Below are 23208 nucleotides of genomic sequence, written 5' to 3' on the forward strand. Positions count from 1 at the left end.
TGGCGAGGCAGTATAAGCAGCATCAGCCCTAATTCTTTTGCAGTCTAACGAATAAAAGGGTCCCAGATTAAGCGTTGGAAGGTGGTGGAAACACCCATGGTCGTATTAGCACAAATGTAATTGCTGTGCATTTTTTAAATGACAAAGTATGTGATTCCCACGCATAGCAATGTGTGAAAGAGTGAAAACTTCATTGCGCAGTCGATATGACAGTAGAAGTTCTTGGCACACTTAAATATTGGCACCTCACAAACAGTAGCACAAAACAGCCCATTATTGCCTTTGCAAAACCATGTTAACTGAGCCCATGATGCCAGAGGAATATCTGCGACGGAAAGGTGCTGTGGTAAGTGCCCACAGACATCATGGGCACAAGGTAATATCTAGCTATGTACTTTGGTTCGTAGTGGCTTTCTCTTTTATTTGCTGCCGAGAATTACATTGGTAGTGGGGCCTTGTTAGGCTCAGGCCAGCTGCCTTTGACTTGGCCGTCGAAGTCCATGCTCTGTGCAGTACTGTAAATAAATAAAACAAACAAATGCCTTCGTTTGAATGCGAAAAACTAGCAGGTCTACCAATATCCCGAACTCTCCGCGATATCCTGGCGTGATCGTTCACGTTGCGTACTAGTGAACGATCCTACAGTTTCGCTGTGGCACTATTATAGATTGAAGCCCAACTGAGCGCCGGGAATTCACATCCACACAACTTCCAGTGCAAAGTAGCAGGCACGCGTGACAGGCAAGGCGAAAGACTCGCTGCACAGTTCTTGAACTGAGACAACTTTCAGTGCAAAGTAACATGCAGACACGAGAGGCAGGACGAAAGGCTCATTGCAGTTTTTTTAATTCACACACAGAAATGTAACACCCAATGCTTGGTGTAACTCATCGGACCTGACGTTTAAAATTAATGAGCATCAGTGCCGTCAAAGGCTTGTATTTCGTGCACTGCTCATCTTCCACCATTTCAAAAACAGCCTGCTGGTACCTAATGTTCAAGTAAAAGCATAGCTTTCCTCCACTCTTGCGCTCGTTGCTCACGCACTTATCTGTCATGTAAGGCCAGCTACGAAACTTCAGTGCCATATTTCCAACAATCGTACGCAATGAATCACTTGATATACCTGAAACGTTCACCTACCTTTTGTAAGCTGACGTCTTGCGAACTATTCGCGACGTTTTGAAATGTAACACAAGCAGCATGGAGGCGGCCATCTTCTCTACCGCTTTTTGGTCCCCTAGCGATCAACGCAAGTACTGCCATAGCAAGCATATTTGAAAACAAAACAAAAACACATGTCGAAATGCATGCCAGCACTTTTAAATGCTTGCATTTTAGCTTTGATAACACTGAATAATGTACACACCGCAGGTGGCCAAGATTTCACAACTATAAAAATGGTTTTTACGTTTGTAAATTTGCAACACAATGGTTTGCAAACAAAGTTGGCTGCTGATGATGACACTAGCCCAACTACGCTTTTGGTATAATTGGCGCGGCGTTTGAAAACGTTTGCCCCATGCTCCATAAAACCATACATTAACAAAGACCGGCCTAAGGTGCGCAATCATCAAAGCAGTACAGACACATTTCGGCTGTATGTTCTGCGTAAGCATAAGACATAAGTGAATATAAACTGCCACGTAGAATATGATTAGATCTAGTAAATAATTCCAGTGAATTTCTTCTTATTCTGGTTTCGCTGTCTAGCATTCGAATAGCAAAGTGGACTAGTGCAATTATGTACACGTTACGTAGGCTTACAAAACCAATTAGAATTACAAAATATTTAGTCGGCATGGACAAAAGTGGCAATCCGTATCTACTTGTGTGCTAAGCACCGTTACCAATAAGAAAACATGCAACTGATGGTTTAATGTCCGTGCTTCTTCAGAACTTTGTTTTCCTAGTAAATGGTTCATTGCTTGCTGCCACATCGCCAAGCGTAGTCCTTCGAGGCGGTGTAATGTATGCTGAACGAAATCTAGGCCTGTATAGTTAGAAACCTGGGCAACGAATGTAACGCTTAAAATTGCTCCAGCCATACTCGTGGCATACCTGTGTCGTGCTCACACTTTTATGCAAATGGACAGTTTACTTCACTTTGCATGAGTGATATATGTGCATAAAAACAAATCAAGGGCCTTCATTATATTTATACTCTGTGGTGCTGTCATCAATATCGGCAGCTTCTCGGCACTACAACTATGTTACGCAGTGAAGTGATTTCACTGTATTGTGCAGGCACTGATTTAAGCATGCAGTCCTGATTGCCCTCCTTCTAAATAACTGGTTTTGATTTTCTCAGGCGTTTAATAGTGCATACCACCTTGCCTCGAAATTCTTCCCCCTTCCTGCTTTCTATTCCTTCCCACCTGGCCGTGGAAGATGCATGCATATCTGCAAGGCCATCCCCAGTTCAACCTTTCCTTTCACCAGTTGTTTTTGAAAACATCAACGTTCCCATTCCTGTATATTAACCTGACATTCACTGGCACATTTCAAGACGTGCAATAAATGAGTGTAAGTGCGCATTTACACAACTTTTAGTAGGCCGTTTCATTTTCCTGCAACTAATGCCACCTGCACTAAAATGAAACCACTGGTGCAGAGAAGAGCAGGCACTTAAAAACCTTTAGCCTGATAAATCGAGGTGCCTTTCCTTATGAGGCAAATTCAAAGGATAGTAATGGTGCTCAGCGGGAAAAAGAAGCACCTCATGAATGCCTAGAGAGAGCCACCCTGGGAAGTGATGAGTGAAAAATGTAGTTCTGAAGACATTACATGGCTCAGCACATTAAAAATTGTTTGTGAAACAACTATTTTCATTTGCACCAATTTTGTACTGCGCAGCATTAGATTTCATTTACTGCGCCTGGCAGCTAGGTGCTGAGTGACGAATTGTACAAATGGAAAGCAATGTATCATGAATGAATACAACATATGGTTTCTGAATTAAAAATTTTTAACTTTTACAAAAACACGCGTACAACCGAGAACTGCGGCACAGCTACATACTCCCAACATGTGCCAGTTCAGACAAAATATAAACACGCCACCACACACATCAATGTATATGCTGCCAAATGGTCACAAACAGTTTTGCTCAACATGAAGAACTGTGAAAGCCTTTACAATAAGAGCTGCAAGCGATTAGCATAAAAAAAAAACAATTTAAAATTTGTTCAGTGCATAAAGCTGCACTGAACATAATTTCAAGTTCGACTTGTACAAGGGTGCTTCCAGTGGTAGTAGTGGTGGGCTTGAAGAGTTGCACGAATCATGGAGTCCCTCCTCCATGGCACGAAAGCACCCGATTCCACGCCGTCTTATTGTTTTTTACATAGCATCTGAAATCAAGCTGCTGTGCAGTTGACCTAAGTGCGCAGAAAAATTTGAACGAAGGCAATGAAGACTACGTGCCTGCCGAGCAAACTAGCAAGGAGTGTGCTTGGTAAGAAATCGACGAAGACAACTTCTTCTGTTTTGTTCGGCGCTTACTATCTATGACAAAACGCCAAAGGACGAAGTGTTGCAGTATGTGATGTGTGGTTGTCTGTTGCTTTTCCTTTGGGAAATAGAAGACGACCACAAAGTGCGATTTGCTGGGAAAAATAAAGTGCTTTGCCAGCATAAGCGCATTTTGTTTATATGTAGCTGTTGCACAGAGGTGACCGCGGGAACCCACCCCCTCTGCGCACTAAACTAGCAGATTGCCTTCAACACCCACCGCACGCATATGCTTACCATCGGTTGTGTGATGCCGACGTGCGCCTCGTTACCAACGGCAGCTTAAAAGCCGCCCGTGGCAAATAACCGCAGTGCACATATCACCTGCCGTCACACCAACAGCGCGCTCGCATGCGCACCTCCCAGTTCATCGGAGACTTCGTCGTACAGCCACTCCACAGTCTGCTTCTACAGTAGAAAACGGCGCCGAAACAGCTCGTCTGGCAAGTCAAGCGCGTCTTCGTGCACCCTCCTTCGCCACTGGTCCCGCCGGGGTAGCCGCCTCAGTAGTATCGCAGCGTACACTGCCGCCATTTTCTGTCACAAACGCAATGGTGAAATTGACTGCCTCGAGATGATCACAAGAAACTGTCAATTTGCGCCTGCATAATTAGGTGTGCAACTCCATCACTTCTGCCACATCCGTGACGTAATCTGCAGCCACCCATGATGAAAAAAAGCAAAATGGCCGCCGGCCACGACACACCAATAGGAGTGAGGCTAACTGACCCGTTTTTGAGAAGTTTTTGATAACTTTGCTATTTGACAGTTCTGTGATACGGCCCCAGGAGTCTTGAAAACAGTATCAGCAGAAAGCATGGGCAGTGCCCAAGACCGTTCTGTGCTTGCATCTAGAGGGACCAAGTGATTTGGAAATGACTACATTGAGAACATGTCACAATGTGGGCAGGTGAAGACAAGCACAGTCATTGCCATAGCATCATTACAACGATAATTGGAGCATGACTACAAGGGCACTGGAAACGTCAGGCACTTAAAAGGGAATTCATTTCAGAGCTAACATGAGTCTCTACTAATATGGAAATATATTAAATTATGAGAATGACAAGGAGACTACGCCATGCTTTCACCTGTAGTGCTTCATGCTAACTAGTCATATTTCTCACAAGTTAGCTTAAAAAGCATAAAAGGCAGCCCAACAAAATTCAGCAGCAAGAAACCTTACTGGACTGTTTGAATTGCTAATAGAGTTTTGAAATCCACAGATGTAAGGGTGTGTCATAAGTGAAAAAGAAAGGAGGGATGAGTAAAACAGTGGAACGAAGAAAAGGCATGTTAATTGGCACATGGCACTTGAGAGAAAGAGAAGAGGGAAGAAAAGAGAGTGCAGTGGTATTTTTGGAAGAGATGAAGACGACGACGTCGAAACTGAAAACAAGGCGGAAGTAGAAGAAAATGAAGTGGACGTATAAAAGGAGGGATGGAAGTGAACAGGAGGAGGAACATTCTAGGAGCGGACATTGGCGCGCTGCCATCAGTTGCTGCAGGAGGTGCTCGATTGCGAGGCCTACTGACCAGGCGTGGTCCCCACCGGCTGGTGCACCGGTCCTGTGGATCGCGACGTTGACCCTGTCTTCGGAACATGGGCCCTGTGTCAACGCCTCTGGATCGACGACTCCACCAGCGGCTGTTGCTACCTCTCAGACCTCGTCACCAGTACGAGGATGCTCCAACGCCGACATCCAGCTAAGGCAACGTGGCAGCACCGCCTCCCTTCACCTAATCCTCCTCAACACTCCTCTCGTGGAAGAGCGGCGTCGCTTGAAACAAGGTACCACCTGGGTTTTTATCCGAATACCGCATCCAAGATATCATACGAACCACCCGCGTTTGGAAGCAAGACTGTATGAGTGCGACTTAGTGGTTTACGCCTGAGGACCATTAGTGTGATAGGACTACGGTATTTTCTGTAGCATTACCTTGGTGTATGTGTAGTGCGCTGCTTTGCTTGTTGTTCATTCATGTATAAAGTGCGTCTTGAGTTTCCCCTTCGAAGCCTTCTCTCTGCTTTATAGGCTTGCACACACAGAGCACTTACCATTCCACATCGTAAGCACACTTTTGTGTGACAGGGTGCAAGGCTTATAGGAACACATCTCTGAGCTATGTGGTCAGTGTAAACTCTAATGCACAGCAAATGGCTGCATAAGATTCCAATGCAGATCGCACTCAAAAACGCATGAGAAGAACCAGTGGGAATGTTACAGGGCTGACCAATACGTAAAGTATGGTTGGATGTGACAAAATCCTTCCTGAGCCCCAGTTTTCGATACCACTTTCCAAGAAGTCAGAGCAGCTCAGAAACTGTGGTGGCAGAAACACACTCAACATGTAAACACTTAGCGTCATATTTCTTGATGAACAGACATTGCCACGTACACAGAACAGGTAGGATCGTTCAACCAATGCTACCCACATTGACATTCCATAAGCATTACTTCTACCCTGCTATTTAACCCTTCTGCCTCTGCACTACAAAAAAGACATGAGGGGAGGAACTGGGTCAAGAAATGTGCAGAGCTAAAATTTTTGTATAAAAGGTAACACCTGCACACCATTACACTTGTACTCTTTAAGCAGTTTCTACAGTTGCAGTACAGACACAACAGTTGTAAACGTGCAGTCATTCACTAAGTTCACTCAGTACACATCACATCGCAACATGTCACAATAATTGAAGTGACCCCTCCTTCCCTTTCTGAAAAACAGAAGTGTAATACCAGCCTCCTTCTCTACCCAGGCAGTGACATGCAAGGCACCACAGCAGAATGGACACGGGGACAATGCTTGTGAACCTGATTCATATTAACCTTGAGAAATTCTTGTATCCTGGGCTCGCCAAATGAAAGGTGGTGCTGGTTTTGCAGACAGATTCCTAAGAATCTCAAGACAACCGGGGTACCAAGTTAAGAATAGGCATGTTCTTGGAGGCAGGTCCAGTACTGACTGTTCTGTAGCCTGAAACGTTGAAAGAGAAAATTGCACAAAACAGCTGCGAGCCATGAAGATCTTCTGAAAGGCTGCTATGCAGTGCAGGGAGCCAAAGAGGAAGTGGTGCTGTTGTACCTGACTGCCAGAGGCATTGATGCTTTTTCATTAGGCATCTATATACTAGGCAATGCTCTCCATGGCACTTGATTCAAACAGTGTCAGTCAATGATAGGCCTGGACGAAATACGTGTGCACCACAACATTGCAAAAGGGCGCAGTACCAGGCTTATTTTGCAGCAGGAGGCAGACCCCACTTACAAAGATGATGTGGCGGGCTAGAGAGCTGCAGCGGAGGCAGCAGTTTAAGTCTGCTATATCGCTCAGTTGAACAACAAACAGCTTCACGCTTGATCAGCCTGAACAAGGGAGCTGGAAAGGGCACTCACATGGCTGTGACTGCAACGGTTCACTCAAGCACAAGGTCTGGGTTGGCCAAGTCTGTACATAATGTGGAGCCATGTTACGGTCTGTGCAGACTGCAAGAAAGATGACTGATGATCAATACTCGTAGTGTCCAACAGGTGTGTTGGACATCTGTCAGTAATTTGCAGCTTGGTGTAAGCATAATGGCAGACCAGCAGACAATTGGGTTGTACCTTGTAATCAGCTGGTACTGCCAATGTGCTTGTCGTTGATGGATGCATTCATGATTGCACAGCTCCATGGGTCCCAAGCCAGGTGCCTGCTACCTTGTCTGATACCGGTTGTTGGCTGTTCCTCGAAGTTTACTGTCGGAAATGCGAACCACAAAGCAAACTGCAGCATACATTAAATTGTGATTCAGATGAACAGTTTGCTTGTGACAGTTTGTGAACAGTGGCAAGCTGTATGATACATGGTCGCTTGTATTTGTGGAAAATCTGGAACCAGGTGCTGCAGGTGACAACTTTGGTGAAAGGGCACTGCAAAGTTCTGCAAGTGCTTTGGCTGCATGAAAAGTATTCGACTAGTGGCAACATGGAGCACTACATGGTTGTGGGGTGCCGTTATTCCGAAGCAATGAAGACGTAGCTGCGCCATAAGTTTATAAAACAGCTTGCCATTCGCAAGGACATAGCTTGCAGGGAAGTAGAATTCCACACTTTCCAATTGTTCTTCCCATCCAAGATTTCCAGCTTGCCAATGCAGGCTGCCAAACAGGCCAGCACAACGTTAGTGGATGTGAATAATCCTTGTCATGCGGGGTTGAATGTCCCAAAGCTTCATACGAACTATAAGCGATGCAACAGTGGAGAGCTCCAGATTAATTTCAACCACAGTGGTGGGAAGTTCTGTGAAGATTAAATGCAAAAATGCCACCATGCTCTGTGGTGTCAATGCATGTCAGAAAACCTCAGATGATGTCAACAGATTCCAAGGAGCAGATTTAGCTCAGAAGCATAGCAGAAATAAGTCTCACTGTCACTACAGCACCCACTGCTATGAGCACTGCAAGTAGTAGTGCAGGTCCTATGGCCTGCAGCACTCGTAGCAGTCCCCATTCACATGGCCCTTTGTACCGCAGTGATGGCACGCGTAAATGATGTGCCTGGTTGGCACCCTTGAGAAAGAAGCAAGGATGCCTGGTCCATACACCTTTTCCAGGCTCCTGACGAGGATCTCAGCCAGCTCCTCCACTCCTTCACCAGCCGACAGATGGTATCCATCACCAGCAAAAAGGTGCTTCTTTGGTGCTTTAGCTGCATCCAGGAAGCGATGCTGAAAATAAAATAGAATTTGTTCAGAAATAGGGCAAATTGAGGCAATACGTGAAACATGGCATGGTATCTAGGGTTAATGTCCCAAACTGACTTGAGCTATGAGGGCTGCTGCAGTGGAGGGTTCCGAATTAACCTCGACTATTTATAATATCACACAGCAGCACATCGGTGCCATTTTGTCACCGGGCTCGGTGAGCGCCCTAGGCAGTGAGCAACCAGCGCGGGGAAACATTTAAAACATCACAACAGTATAGAGTTACAGTAAAATTTAACCTTTCTGGTACATTTTCGAAGTAAACAACACATGAACAGGCAGAAACAAAGCAAACCACATAAACACAGCACTTGCTTAAAACAGAATTATTTCAAACACGTGAAACTTCTGGCATATAAAACACACATCAGATCAAAACCTTAGTACGCCCGTCCCCTCTCTAACCCACTTCAGTTACACCTAACAAACATGCTCGAATAAATTCAGAGCCATGCCGTCCATTTGGTGCATCATGCATAATCTTATTCCATCAGCGTTTCATCTCTGGAGGACAGCCTTGAAAGCCTCTTACTTTGACGCCGCATTGCCAGCCTTTGTTTACATTGTGCATCGCACCCACGTATCTCACCCTGCTGTGTATCCGTTTCAGATAACTTGCCCTGTTGCTCACACAACAACATTTTCAGGATCTTTTTTCCCCCAAGTAATTGTGGACTGCAATGCCCTTCCCCATGAAGTCACCGCCATCACATGGCCATTTTCATTTCTCGAAGCTTTGACAATGCATTTGCAAAGGCAATGCTTGTACTTCCATTTTTTTTTCTCAAATATCTGTAACCCCCACCTCTCTGTAATAATACCTCCAGAGGTGGTCTTTGAGGAAAACGAAGTGAACATAAAATGCATTTTCACTTGTACTTCTATTTTTTTTTCTCAAATATTTATCTGTAACCCCACCCCTCATGTAATAATACCTCCAGAGGTGGTCTTTGAGGAAAACGAAGTTAATGGTTTATGGTTTATGGGGGTTTAGCGTCCCAAAGCGACTCAGGCTATGAGGGACGCCATAGTGAAGGGCTCCGGAAATTTCGACCACCTGGGGTTCTTTTACGTGCACTGACATCGCACAGCACACGGGCCACTAGAATTTCACCTCCATCGAAATTCAACTGCCGCGGCCACGATCGAACCCATGTCTTTCGGGCCGGCAGCCGAGCGCCATAACCACTCAGCCACCACGGCGGCCTGAAAACGAAGTGAAGATAAAATGCATTTTCAAAGGCAATGCTTGTACTTCTATTTTTTTCTCAAATATCTGTAACCCCACCCCTCATGTAATAATACCTCCAGAGGTGGTCTTTGAGGAAAACAAAGTGAAGATAAAATGTCCGAATATATATTCATGGCAGGTCACCAAGCAGGCATGCTAGGATAAATATTTTAATACCTGCATGTGCCCCTTAGCTATGTGAGCTCTGTGTCATGATAGCGAGCATGCACTGATACAGTCACCACCTCCTGCAGCAGTCTTCTGAATTTCTATAGTTTTCTGCTCCTATTTACCTTCATGTTTTTGAGAATGAATCTGCAAACCGACATATGCACCCACTGGTACTGCAATGTGCTGCCATGCATCCTTCATGGCCCTGCAGTTTTAACCTTGCAGGCAGGCCAACTGAGAGTTTTATGACACCAGCCACTCTATCAAACGTACTACTTGCCGTGAGTGAGAGACAAGACCCTGCACTCCTCTGAACACTCACTCAGTTAACAGATATCATGATTTTACATATGTTACCCAGCATTTTAGGTGCTGAAAAACCAATCTTAACATCGGTCAACTTCTTGAGAATGTGTGGCAGAGTGTGAAAGTAAAGAATGACAGCAACAGTGTGCTCTGCCCTCTTTTTTAAAGCTGTGAACAACCTGCATTCACAAAACGTGATGGCTGCAGCACATTTTCTTCAATGTAAATGAGAATATAAGTTGGGCAACTGGCGCATGTCACCCGCATACATAGCTGCTGAAAACTTTCGTCCATTTCGTCAGGGCAAGACCTCTTCAGAGAAATGTAAACAATACATAATCAATGTTCTTTTCATGACTTTGCAATGTGCGCAACTGGATAGTGAAAGTAGTCGTGTCACCATGCGTTATCATGAGTTGTTACTAAAAGTTCGTGAAGTGAGCACACGTGTGGTATACTGCATGCAATCATTTCTCATGCAGCAAGCAGTTAGTATATGCTTGCAAGTAGTTGAGAAAGTATGCCAACAAGGTGGAAACTGCTATGATGAAGGATGACTGCTTTGTAGTACCTGTGGGTGCATGCCTCAATTTGCAACTGTTTTGCTAAAAAAAATATAAAGTGCAACTGATAGAGTAAAATATGGAAGCTGAGATGACAGCAGCAGGGGGCGAAGACTATGTCAATGCATATGCTCAGTTTCTCTTTCACCAGAAGAGGCCGGAAGTTACAGCCACATGCGTTATACAACTTTTTCTAGACTGTTTTTTGTTTCGCCACGAACAAACGGAGATTGCCTGTACGCCAAATAAATGTTGTTGCAATCCAGCACCATGTTCATCTGGTCTTCTACTTGCCTTTCTGTGGTCTGTTCACTCCAAAGGCGTACAACAAGACGAGCATGTCGGTACTCACGTCCGGGTTCAGGATGAACACAGACGGCATCCGCTTAAGTGTAGCCGTCAGTCTGCGGTTGAGTAACTGGTGACGGCGGTTCAACCAGCGACGGCTCGCCTCGGCGTCCGCCGTGATGAACCAGCGTGGCAGGACCCCTTCACCACGAGAACCACAGGGACCACGTCGCGTAGCAGCTGCAGGATGAGGGCCTAGGATGCGAAATGATAATTCAGACTCATTCCTGAAATCGGCAGAAGTTCGACGCGTTGTACAACCACGTACATACCTTGATGTTGTCGCAAATCTCCTGCGGACTTGTGTTGGGCCTCGAGAGGTCGTTGCCTCCCACGTACACTATACACAGAAATCTGCGCGCAGCAGGTTGATGCGCCGCGCAGCGTTTGCAAGGCGCAAGGCGTCGTAGCCGCTGAAGCTGAATGTGCAGGTCTCGACCGACGGGTGCAACCGTAGACGAGACCTGCACAAACGCTTCAGCTGACAATCACCAACGAGCACTCTTCGCAACGCCATGATAGATCGTCACTGGGGGCCACTGAAGTTCGCGCGTGTAGAAAACGTGGAAAAACGCACACCAAACATTGTTTGGGGACATCTGAAAGGCTGCGTTTTTATGGAGGAAAAACGCTAAGGCGCCCGTGAGCTGTGCGATGTCAGTGCACGTTAAAGATCCCCAGGTGGTCGAAATTATTCCGGAGCCCTCCACTACGGAACCTATTATCCTTTCTTCTTTCACTCCCTCCTTTATCCCTTCCCTTACGGCGCGGTTCAGGTGTCCAACGATATATGAGACAGATACTGCGCCATTTCCTTTCCCCAAAAACCAATTATTATTATTATTATTATTATTCATCTGAAAGGCTACAGGGAACAGGCAGCGTCAGGTTTGGTTCAGCTAGGGACAGCATAGGGGCGGTTTGGAGTTGAGTTCAGCTCGGTATTCATTCGGACGCCGAGACACCGCCTTTCACTAACGCGCTCTTTGCACGCGATCGCGAGCCACAGACGCCTGCCTGTTACCTGGTGGCACGCGTTCCCAACTTCTATCACATAACCCCGAGTTTCAGTACCTGTCCCCCCCCCTCCTCAGGGAATCATCTTGGTAGCGTCCAAGCCTCTCCCAGGCCAATACGCACGTGTGGACGCGTCCTTCAACTTTTTAGGTGCTAAGCAGTTCGAAGAGAGTTCGCTTGTATAACCGACTGTGAAGATGCGCAACTTCAAATTGCGCCTCTTGAACTTCGAGGAGCATTACGCTCCAACGGCAACGAATGGTAAGCCTGCACCTACATGTTCTACTAGTTCTTTCTAAGCGTTAGCTGTTCAGTAGTACTGCTCACGGCTACAGGAAGGCATGGTTGCGTGACTCTGCAGGACGGCATGCATATTGCGCGCTGGCTGCACCGGGAACCTCACTTTTTCTTGGAACGTAGGTGAACAGCTCCGCCTGAGTCGTCCCCAAACAAAGGCTTATTGCGGGTTGTTGCAGACCAGCCGCACTAAAAACCGATTCCTAAGCGTTTTGTAAATAGCGAAAAAAGCTCGTTTCTGTTAGTCAGGCTTGGCAGACTTCCTCGCTAGATTACACGGAAGAAATTTTTTTTAAATTAATTTTTTGGGTAAAATGCGACCAGTGCTCAACACTGAAGCGACAAATGTGAGGGCTAGATGTTTTTGTACACTGTGTTTTTGCCCGTGTTTGTGGGATGCTGAATGAATTTTATTGCATCACCTTTGCGTGATAGAACCTCGGGATATTGACGCACATCCCATCTATGCTTTAGCCTGGACTCCATGTACGCGAAAACTCACGCGAACGCGAAGGCGACGGCGGCGGCGACGGCTGGCGTTCGCTCTGTCGCTTGTGGTCATCAGTTTCTTGTGCGGAATTGAATAATACATTTCTTCGATGTCAATCGAGAACCCGTACATTTCGGTCGTTTTGAACCCTTTTATCTCAGACGTTACTTCTTGAGACTTCCAGATTCTAAAAGGATCTTCTACCCTCAACAGGGAAAGTTGCTTGAACAAGTGCTCTTACACCAGCTTCTGCCACGTGTCTGCTTCTGAAACGATGGCGCGGAAGGGGGTACCGATTTTGTGTGTTTTTGCGTTGAAAAACATCGACAAGGTGCAAATCTTGGTAGATTCTACCTTGGAATACAAACGGCTCATATTATTCTGTTCAAGAAGCACCTTGACTCTTCTTTTAGCTTGCTTCAGTTCTTTCTTCTCGACCTTGCGAAAATTATTGTTGATGGCTTCTAATGCTCTTGTGTTGTAGCTACCGGAATCGAGCACTACAAAGCCGCCCTCTTTATCTGAAAGACATAACTTTAAGTTATTCTCCTTAAGCTCTTTTACGGTCTTTTCAAAACTATACTTACAATGTCCGCGTTCCTTTGAACGGGCCAAGACGTCAACACCTTCAGCCACAACCCGGCTAACGCCCTCTTCATTCGCTCTTGTTGCGACATGCCTGATAATGGCGAGCTTCTCTGCGGCGTGAAGTTTTGGGGGTAAGGCAAATTTAGGACCAAGTTCCAGTACTTCTTTTGAAGAACGTGAAAGCTGCACAGCTCCTATTGTAACTACTAAGTTCTTGCTTGTCGTATGCAAAATATGTATGCGTATGTCGTATGCAAAATATGTATGCAAGGCCGGAAGAAGCATGTTACGACAAGCAAGAACTTAGTAGTCCAGATCGCAGATGCCAGATCGCACACCGAACAAGATTCAGCGAGTGTGTTAAAGGTGTGGTTTATAATATCCCTCTGGCCTGTGGAAAACAATATATAGGACAGACGGGAAGGTGCCTTAATGATAGGATAAGAGAACATGCATCATCGCTATCAGGTGCCCCAAGCAGCAATCTAGCCCTGCATTGCAGAGATTACCAAAACACGAGAGGGCTGCAAACTAAAAGGGAAGCTCTCTTCGCGAATGCATACGAATGTGAGTACGACATTATGTGCCTGACGGAAACGTGGCTAAACTCATCATGTTCAAGTGCGTGTTATTTCTCAGATGAATACACTGTTTTCAGGGCCGATAGGGTGTACTCTGACAAGATTAAATACGGGGGCGGAGTTCTGATAGCCTGCCGTTCTGTGCTAAATGCATTTAGGAGACCAGACCTAGAGACATACGAAGAATGTGTGTGGTTGGAAATTCCAACGTGTGACAAATCGCACTATCTAGTCGGCTGTTACTACTTTCCACCAAATTCTGCTCCTAACGTTTTTACCGATCATTTTTTGGATATTGGGGAAAAAATTGATTTTTTGAAGTACAAGGTTCACATCTACGGGGACTTTAATCTTCCTAAGGTCGATTGGTCCACTGGTTTGGTCACTAGTGACTGCACAGCAACTCGAGAAAAAGCCGAATGTTTAATTGATTTTAGTAATTTTCATGGTTTATATCAATTTAATACAATGAAGAACTGTGCTGGAAACATTTTAGACCTAATTTTATCTAATGTGCCTCTTTTTGGCGTGCAAGCGGTGCGCGATCCTCTTGTTCTAGTAGACAAATATCATTGCCCGTTTACCTTGTCGTTCTTCTTGTCGTTTCGTGCAGTGCGTGAGATGGTGCCAGAAAAATTTAGATACGCGTATGGCAATTACCTTAGGCTGTACAATGATCTTCTGGCCTACGACTGGTCAGAATTGCTTGAGACTGAGGATGTAAACACAGGCGTTGAGCTACTTACATCAACTGTACAAGGTATAATGAAAAAATGTATACCTCACCGTAAATCGAAGAAGTGTAGATTTCCATGCTGGTTTTCGCACGATTTGAGACATTACTTGAAGAAAAAACAGAAGTATCACAAACTCTACGTGAAATCAGAAAGTGAATATTGGTACCAAAGATATTCATTGTGCAGAAAAATTGTGAAAAAACTGATTGCACGTGATGAAGCAGACTACTACAGACTTCTCGAACAGAACTTTAAAAAGGAACCAAGCAGTTTTTGGGATTTTGTGCACAAGCAAAGAAATGATAAGGTTAGTGCTGCTGTGATAAAGACGCGCGATGTCATCTGTTTTAAACATCAAGATGTGTGCCAAGCTTCTGCTGATCACTTCAGCTCTTGTTTTGTGCGCCATGATAACACAACTGCTGTTATCACTCTTCAAGACAGCGCTGACTGTTTAGCTTATGATATTGTCACCGAGCATGAGGTTCTTTCCGCGATTCAGAAACTTAAGCCAAAACTTTCAACAGGAATTGATGAAATTCCCAGCTTCATAATCAAAGGATGCGCTGACATTTCCGACCCTGTTTTGGCGCGTTTGTTCAACTTATCGTTGCGAACTGGTGTTTTCCCTCGTCATTGGAAGTTGTTAGTAGTTGTTCCTGTATTCAAGTCTGGCGATGCTTGTGATGTAAACAACTTTCGTCCTGTGTCACTAATTTGTTCTTTTGCGAAAGTTTTTGAAATGATTATGTGCGAACGCATGGGCTCATACTTCAAACAGAAGATCTCGATTCTGCAGCACGGTTTTTTGAAAGGTCGCTCTGTGGAAACGAATTTATGCAGCTTTCTTGATTATACTGGGCCACATGTATTTAATCGTGGTCAGGTAGATGCAGTCTACTTTGACATGACTAAAGCTTTCGATATGGTTTCCCATGAGGTACTTCTGATGAAGATGGAAAGATACGGACTTTGCCCCATATACTGCAGGTGGCTCAAAAGCTACCTTGGCAGCCGCCGTAACATGGTACGATTTTCCGGCTGTGTGTCCAACGAATTTCTGTCATCTTCGGGAGTGCCTCAGGGCTCCAACTTAGGACCGCTGTTGTTTTTAGTGTTTATTAATGATTTGCCGTTACATGTCAAGAACTCGAGAATTTTGCTCTTCGCAGATGATTTCAAATTATTCCGTAATATTGGAGATATTGAGGACTGCCGCCAATTGCAAGCTGACATTAACAACGTTGAGAATTGGTGTTTGATGAATCGCTTAAAACTGAATATTAAGAAGACTTCCGTTCTGTCTCTAACTTAGAAACGCGACACAGTTACGTTTGATTACACACTTTTGGCGGGTGAGATTTCTCGCGTGGCTCATGTTCCGAGACCTTGGTGTTGTTGATTCAAAGCTTGATTTTAGACTGCATGTAAATTCAATTGTGTTACGCGCATTGAGGCATATTGGTCTTATCTCTAGATTAACAAAAAAATTTCGACGGCACGAATGTCTACGCACTCTATACTGTGCCCTTGTGAGACCGCGTCTTAAGTTCGCGTCAGTAGCCTGGAATAGCGTATCTGTCGCCTATTGCACGAAAATTGAAAATGTCCAGCGTAAGTTCATACGCATCTATTATGATAGATATATTGGTCGCCGTCGTTTCTACGACAGGCGACGCATACGTGACATGCAGTTTCTGCAAAACGTCGTGCGCGGTTACATTAACTGTGGGACCTTACTGATGTCGCTGAATTTTCGTGTGCCGCATGCAAAAGCTGCAAAATGTTTCGACACATTTTATCCCGATTTGCACGCCATCTGTCCAATGACTCGTTTACAAATCTTATATAACAAAACGTTTAATGACATGGACATGGACATATTTGCCTAATTGCTGTTTTCGTGCCTGCTTTTAAATCTTTTGAAGTGGTGTTTTTGATGTATCTGACCTAGTGTGCGCTCGTTTAGGCCACTTGGCTGTTGAGGCACACTCAAATAAACATATCTATCTATCTAAACAAACATTGTAAAGAAAACAAAAAAGGCAAACAAGTGCGCAAGTGTGAGCCCAAGTTGCATGAAGTTAAAGTCATGAAAAGGTATGCAGACAAATTGACACGTGAGATCCTTGAGGCATTGGACAGCGGTGCGTCAGCACACCATCCATCTCTTTATCAAGAAATTTCCTTCTTGAACGAATCCCACGGGAGATAAAAGCAAGATCTTTTTGACAAGGAAACAAAAAGCGCGGTTTTTCCAATAAAAATTTTAGTTGACAGTCAGCCTCGTCTACGTTCTGTGTGTTCCTTTCTGTGTCTGCGTTTTGTTTTTTTTCGGCTGTTCCCACCAAGAAGTTGTATGGCTATGTTTGCGGTTTCGTGTCACCACGAGCTCGTTATCACGATAACGTTCGAACGAATTGAGTTGTAAGGAAAAAGAATGGTTGCATTAAATATAGGATCTGAAAATCTCGCAGTGAAAGTCATGAGGTGCATGTAGGGTAATAGTTAATTACAGCCAAAAATGTCCACAAAGAGGCCAGGGTCGGAGCAAAAGTGGCGCCAAATTTGAAAACACCAGAAGTGGGCGGAGCTAAAGTGTGGTGCCAAATTTGAAAAAGCAGATGATGATGAAAAACATTTATCGATCTGCTCCGATACATGTGAATAAGTTAGTGGTCTTCAGATGGTATCTTCTATCTTCCAGGGCTGGTGCCCTTATTCCAAGGCCCCACTGAGGGTAGCCGTCCTGCTTGCCCTACTAGTCCTACTAGTCCTCTTTGGACATTCAGGATGTCGCTGGAAAGCATCCTCTCCCACTGTTCCACACTTGGGTTATTCATTTTCCCCACTTGTTTTATTTTTTGGCATTCCCATGTTATATGGTATAGTGTCAGCTTGTTGCCGCACCATGGGCATATGTCCTTGTGTTGGGATGAGTAGATTCTGCTTAGAATGTGTAAGTTCGGGTATGTCCCCGTTTGCAGTTGCCACCAGGTGACTGCTTCCTTTTTACTTAGTTGTTTATGTGGCACTGGGTATCTCATCCTAGTGTCCCTGAAGTTTAAACCATCCACAAAAGTTTGGCCTACCGATTCTGGTTCCTCTATTTCGGCATCATGTCCGGATGCTCGGTATGTTGCGTATCCTCGAGCTATCCTGTCTGCCTCCAGATTTCCCTTGACACTCATGTGTCCCGTTATCCAAACTACTGCTTGTGTGTTTGGGTTGTTTTTGTTTGGGTCCTTCGAGCGGAGAATTCTCAATGCCTTTTGCCCAACTCTGCCGTTCATATAATTCTGGCATTCTGCCTGTGAGTTTGTTAGCATTGTTAGTGATTTCCCTAGTCTATTGCCTTCTGCTACCGCTAGAGCTACGGCCGCTTCCTCGGCTTCGACTACTGTGCAGTTCTTAATCGTTATGCTGGTGACCTCTTAGATTCGGGTCAACCATTGTTACTACTTTATGTTTATACCTTTCTTCTGCACTTGGACTCGAATATGTGGCGGCATCTACATATATACTGTATCAACTCGGGTAGGCAGCGTTCTTTGGACATACTCTGCCCTTGCCTCCCTTCTTGCTGCATGCAGGTTCGGGTCCATATTTCTGGGTTGGTGCTACCCTGGTAGTTCTCCGAACTTCGTCTGGTATTGCTGTCCTTTGGAGCTTCCTTAGGGTCGATTCTCCGCAGTACCTGACTATAAGTTCTCTTCCCGTCTTGGTTTGTTGTAATCTTTGGTACTGCGCAATTTCTTGTGCCTCTTGAAGCTCTTCAAAATTGTTGTGTGGTCCCAAGGCCAACAGTTTCTCTGTCGCTGTTGATTGCGGTAGCTGCAGCGCTGTTATCGGGGTCTTCCTTAGGATGGTGTTGATTTGTTGTACTTCGCCTCTGTTATAGTTCTAGTATGGTAGGCTTTATGTTACCCTGCTGACCATGAGGCTTTTCATTAGCTCGAGTGTCCGCCTCCTTCATGCCATATCTCTTTCTGGATACTCTGCTGATATTTCATTCTAGCCACCTGATTGGTTGCTAGAATGATCACCAGAGTATTCAGAAAGAGATATGGCATGAAGGAAAAACCGGAGGTGTGGACAGAGCGAAGCGTGCCGCCAAATTTGAAGACGAAGCTTGGTGCCAAGTTTGAAAACTCAAAATTGGCAATGATGGAACTTGATTAATTTAAGCAAACAGGGGAAAAGAGGGTGAGGAGGCATCAATACTTACGCATTCCTCCAATGTGGGTGCCGCAGTGATCTCATAATGGTTATAACAGTGGCAGCTGCTGCTGCCCATGCCACGCCATGCAGTTGTTTAAGGATGTAATGTTCAAGGGCGTTTCAAGGCACTTGACACCGGCTTAATGCGACCACACGCCCCGCCTGATATCACTAAGCGGGAAGCACGCGGCTATGGCTATGAGGACAAGGTTAGTCACATGATCAGGGGCGTTTTCGGCGCGAAATGATGCAGTGTGTTTCCCACTATCTTCTGCTAAACAGCTGCGGCTGTAATTTAAATCGTATCTGGACATTCTCTGACTGCCACTGATCGGTATATTATGTGCGGATGATAATATACTGATAATAATACATCACTGTACCAAATATAGACACAATGCACAGATATCTGACCTTCCAAAGCTCCATAGGGCTTCAGTGGCCGAGCCGGACAGGCAGTGGAACCGCACATACATGTACACAGGACATGAGAAGACATATTAAACATGCAATAATATTATAAATACAGATGCCCCCAGTCGCCGAAGTGTTTTCCTGAAAATATAAATGCGCACTTTTGTGCTAGCAGAATTAGAGCGCCTTTTTGTGTATCGTACTCGTGTCATTCAGCATGTATAAAACTGCACGAAGAAGACACAGAGGGAGGAGAACCCAATGACACGCACAAAACGCATCTGCACTTTCCGTAACAACTGGTGATGGCATTCGCTATGGCCAGCGTTGCACTGGCAGCAAAGTGCACGCTACAACTGTGCGCTCTGATTTAGATACGCACTCGATCACTGTGCGTCTATGCATAATGAGGCATTCAGTTTCCTTGGAACCGCTCAGAACAGCAAAGAAGTACAGGTTGCTTACTAGAAGATAAGTGATTTAAAAAAACAGCCATTTTTAGGCAAGAGTCATGATTCTTTCGCGATCATGGCGACGGCATTTATGGGCGCCTAAGCAGTTATGATAGAAGTTGACTTTAAAGTATGTGACTAAAATTTGCTAATTGACATTTAAATTTTAACAGTTCGGTGCTTGGCAGCAAGTAGAGAATTTAGCGGACATCAGGGCAGCTGGTGCTAGTTAGTAGATGTGTAAAGATGTAATTTCTTGTGGCTCTACGATGCTTGGAATTTCGGCCCTGCAGATGGATCCAAGGGGCGCTGGGCGGCTGCAGAGCTCGCATAGTCACCCCCACAAAGTGACGTTGGTCAGAGCGGATGCATCACGCTCCTTTCATGCTTTCCTTCTGGTTCGAGTGGCGGTATGCGAGGAATGCTCTGGCAGGGCCGGAGAGAGGTAGACGTGGCTGCGCTCTGCTTACGTGTCCCTTAGATACGTCTGAGCAGCTGAAATTACTCGAGTCACTGTACTAAGGGCAGTTTTATATTTCTGCACACCTGATAATTGATATCAGATGCCTTGACGGATAGCTCCAATTCACTAAATGCAAGCAACAGCCTAAGAGTCAATATATGAGTTCACTGACCTAAGTGTCTTAGCCTACAAATGAATTAAGGCGTCTACCAATTCCGTTGCTGTGATCCTAAAAGAATCATTCTATGTCAAAGAGCCGATCAGTACACTGGGTACAACTTCCCACCTCCAGAATTTCAAGCCAGAATCTATTGAACGCCATCCCTTCGGCCTTAGTTAGGAAATTGAAAGGCTTTTACTTGATACGTGAGAAGTGCTCAGTTTTTGTCTTTTACGCCACCTGTGTTGCCATGAATATCAAGGGGGAAGAGCGGACTTTGTACAATGCTCTATTGGGTTGGCTTGGAATTGTTTGACTCGTTTGTTCTACAAATTCCACGTATTAGAAAAATGTGCCGCCTGCTTTCATAACTGTGTACATTTTTTTTCAGAGCTTCGAGTTTCTTCTCGCTGGGTCATTGAGGTACTCAAGCCCTTTCAGGTATGGAGCTTGCATCGCCCGCGAGCACTCCTATTGCCTTTTGCTTGTCACCTGCAAAGTTAGTCATTGAATATTGTTCGTGCCTATTAACATTTGCATCCAAAAAGAGCAGTGTGACATGTCAGACACGTTATAAAGGGGGATCAGTATTTATAGCAGTCATTCGGGGTAATTGTCATGCACATAAATTTCAAGATGCTTGCAGTTCCTACACTGCATGCATTGAAATGCGGCAGCCGTTGCCCGGGGTAGGACTTGATGGCGGGAACTTCCACTTAGCACGTCGGCACCGCCACGACTTTGCCAGAGTGGCGTTAGCGTGTGTTTATTTATTGATTCAAAGCACAGTTCAAGTCCCTCTTTCGAGGGTTTTTCGTAAGGGGGGGGGGGGGGCGGTAAAAAGCAAATATTAGTCGCAACATAATACTGAAAAAAAGCCGACAAAAACAAACAGAATAACTAAATAAAAACATACATGCAATATTCTAGCTAATTGTGCAAAAAAATTTACAATGCTAGTATTATCACTACACTATGAAATGATAAGTACAGGTAAATCGCTGAAGTTAAACAAATGCATGGGCACAAAATTTTGGGGTGCATTTTGATTCATCGCAACAGGCGCATCTTCAGATAATAAAAATGTAAGAAAGAAAGGGTGACACCATTAGGACTGTGGGCATGGTGTTAGAATAGGTTAGGCATACGAACGAGTCTCACTGGTGCGGCGTGCCGCAGATCGTAGTGCGCCCGTCCTCCGGCAGGCGGCGCCCCAAACTTGGGGCCTTCGACGCAGCCTCCATGAACAATCCGCTAGGTTGAACGCGCGCACTGCTGGCTCCTTGCAATATATTAGGAGGGCCAATATAGCCTTAGTCGTAATAAGCCTAACACCTTGTGGTGCTTTATATTAAATGCTCCTCATGAAAATCGCAGGCCACAAAAGAGCTCTTCACTCTCGTTCGCTCTGAAAGTAAGAATTGGCGCGGGCTGTAACAGCAGCTATTCTGTGATACGTCTCAGTGTTCCTAATATTTTGTCCTTATATTTGGTTATAATGTGAGCGATGTTGCGTCTAATTATGCAAAACACTGTCTGTAAAACTGCCGACAGAGGACTTCTGGAAGTTGGCGTCCGGAAACTAGTGTCTTGTGTTTTCGTTTGCAGCTGTTATGTGCGCAAATTTCCGCGTAGGTTTCGGGCGCTGAATGTTGCTTTCATGCTTTAAAAAAAAAACAATGCTGCATCACCATTTATTTCACACACACATCTGCAGTCACAAAAGAGGCCAGCTATTACAGATTTTGCGTAACATTTGGGAGAGCTTCCGCAGCCGCTTTGTCTCATCAGATATGGCTACATTGCGCTATCTTCTGTTTAGTTCACACAAAAATGTGTGGCATAAAAAATATAGACGAATAAAGAATCATGTGTTACACAAGTTTAGCAAGCTTCCGCAGCTGCTGTGTTTTGTTTTTCGCATCAGCTTTTCTTTGCTTGCAGACCTGCCGCATTCACATTGCTATATAGTGATGCAGAAGACATGCCATCATTTCTTCTTTGTGTTCCAAACAAGGAAAAGAAAAATGGTAGCTTTCTAGCATGCTTTCTACTGTCAATTCATAGACATTTCTGTGAAAGGTGTGCTTCTTAAATGCAGTCTCGGCTGCTTGCAGTAGGTGGAAAATGGTCCTACTGGGGTGTAATAATCCACCTTGAGTTTTGCACTGAACTAGGGCACTTTCCTTTAGAGACTGTGCAGCAGCTTCCCCAATAAGGCACTCTCTACATTTTGAGCATGTTGTACTCTTCATAAGTTTTCGACACATAAAACCAGCGAGGTAATAAATTATACAGTCAATAACCTCTTGCTCTGTACATACATGATCAAAAACTTCTTCACACTCAGCTTCCGCGTCCAATAAGCCATCCAGATTTTGTTTTAGTAGCTGAAGTTGTGTCTTTTCTTTATTGTCAACCGTAAACGCAAGCTTAGTGTCAGTCAGTGTTAGTGTATGTGTATTATCGGCAGTTTGCACTTCGCATTTGCCAAACTTTCGCGGCTTGAGCAAACTATACACTGAGAGCATGTTATATAATTGCAGGAAAGTGGGCTTAAAGGGGTGGTCATTTTGGCCACCTACCTGTCGGATAATTCCGACGAAGCGTTCAAGCACGTCCTGATTGAACTTTCCCGTCAAGACATACCTGAACCCACACTCCTTGTGCAGGTACCGAGAGAGTTCCAGTGCAGATAAAATTGACACACGCAGTCCCTCTGCAGTCTGCTCGGTGAGGCAATTTTTACGAGAAATCTTTTCAGATAGTACATGTTGCTCCCACCTGTTTAGCCAATACAGTGAAGAAGCTAAAACTCTTAGATCTTTGCTCCCTACAGTAATGCCTTCTCGCGGGCAGTTTCGATTCAGGGCGTCAAAGAGGTCATTGAGTTTCATGGTAAACTCCACC

General features: G+C 44.9%; 2 protein-coding genes across 2 annotated transcripts in view; one reads left to right on the forward strand and one right to left on the reverse strand.

Moving 5' to 3' along the window:
• Positions 1 to 392: 392 nt before the first annotated feature.
• On the reverse strand, positions 393 to 11790 carry LOC144124143 (uncharacterized). The gene is made up of 7 exons (XM_077656828.1): positions 11748 to 11790; positions 11151 to 11342; positions 10883 to 11073; positions 7122 to 8223; positions 3751 to 7001; positions 1144 to 1259; positions 393 to 515 (listed from the first exon to the last, which is right to left on the reverse strand). The coding sequence occupies exons 1-4, from the start codon at positions 11788 to 11790 to the stop codon at positions 7975 to 7977; spliced, it is 675 nt and encodes a 224-aa protein (XP_077512954.1). The 3' UTR covers positions 393 to 515; positions 1144 to 1259; positions 3751 to 7001; positions 7122 to 7974.
• Positions 11787 to 23208, forward strand: part of LOC144112391 (uncharacterized) — a 49382-nt gene continuing 37960 nt past the window's right edge. Inside the window, exons 1-2 of the mRNA XM_077645236.1 lie at positions 11787 to 12156; positions 20690 to 20739. Of these exons, the coding sequence (XP_077501362.1) occupies positions 12093 to 12156; positions 20690 to 20739 (114 nt within the window). The 5' untranslated portion in view covers positions 11787 to 12092. The remainder of the gene's footprint in view (positions 12157 to 20689; positions 20740 to 23208) is intronic.

Source organism: Amblyomma americanum, chromosome 1 (assembly GCF_052857255.1).
Source record: "Amblyomma americanum isolate KBUSLIRL-KWMA chromosome 1, ASM5285725v1, whole genome shotgun sequence".
Taxonomy (NCBI): domain Eukaryota; kingdom Metazoa; phylum Arthropoda; class Arachnida; order Ixodida; family Ixodidae; genus Amblyomma; species Amblyomma americanum.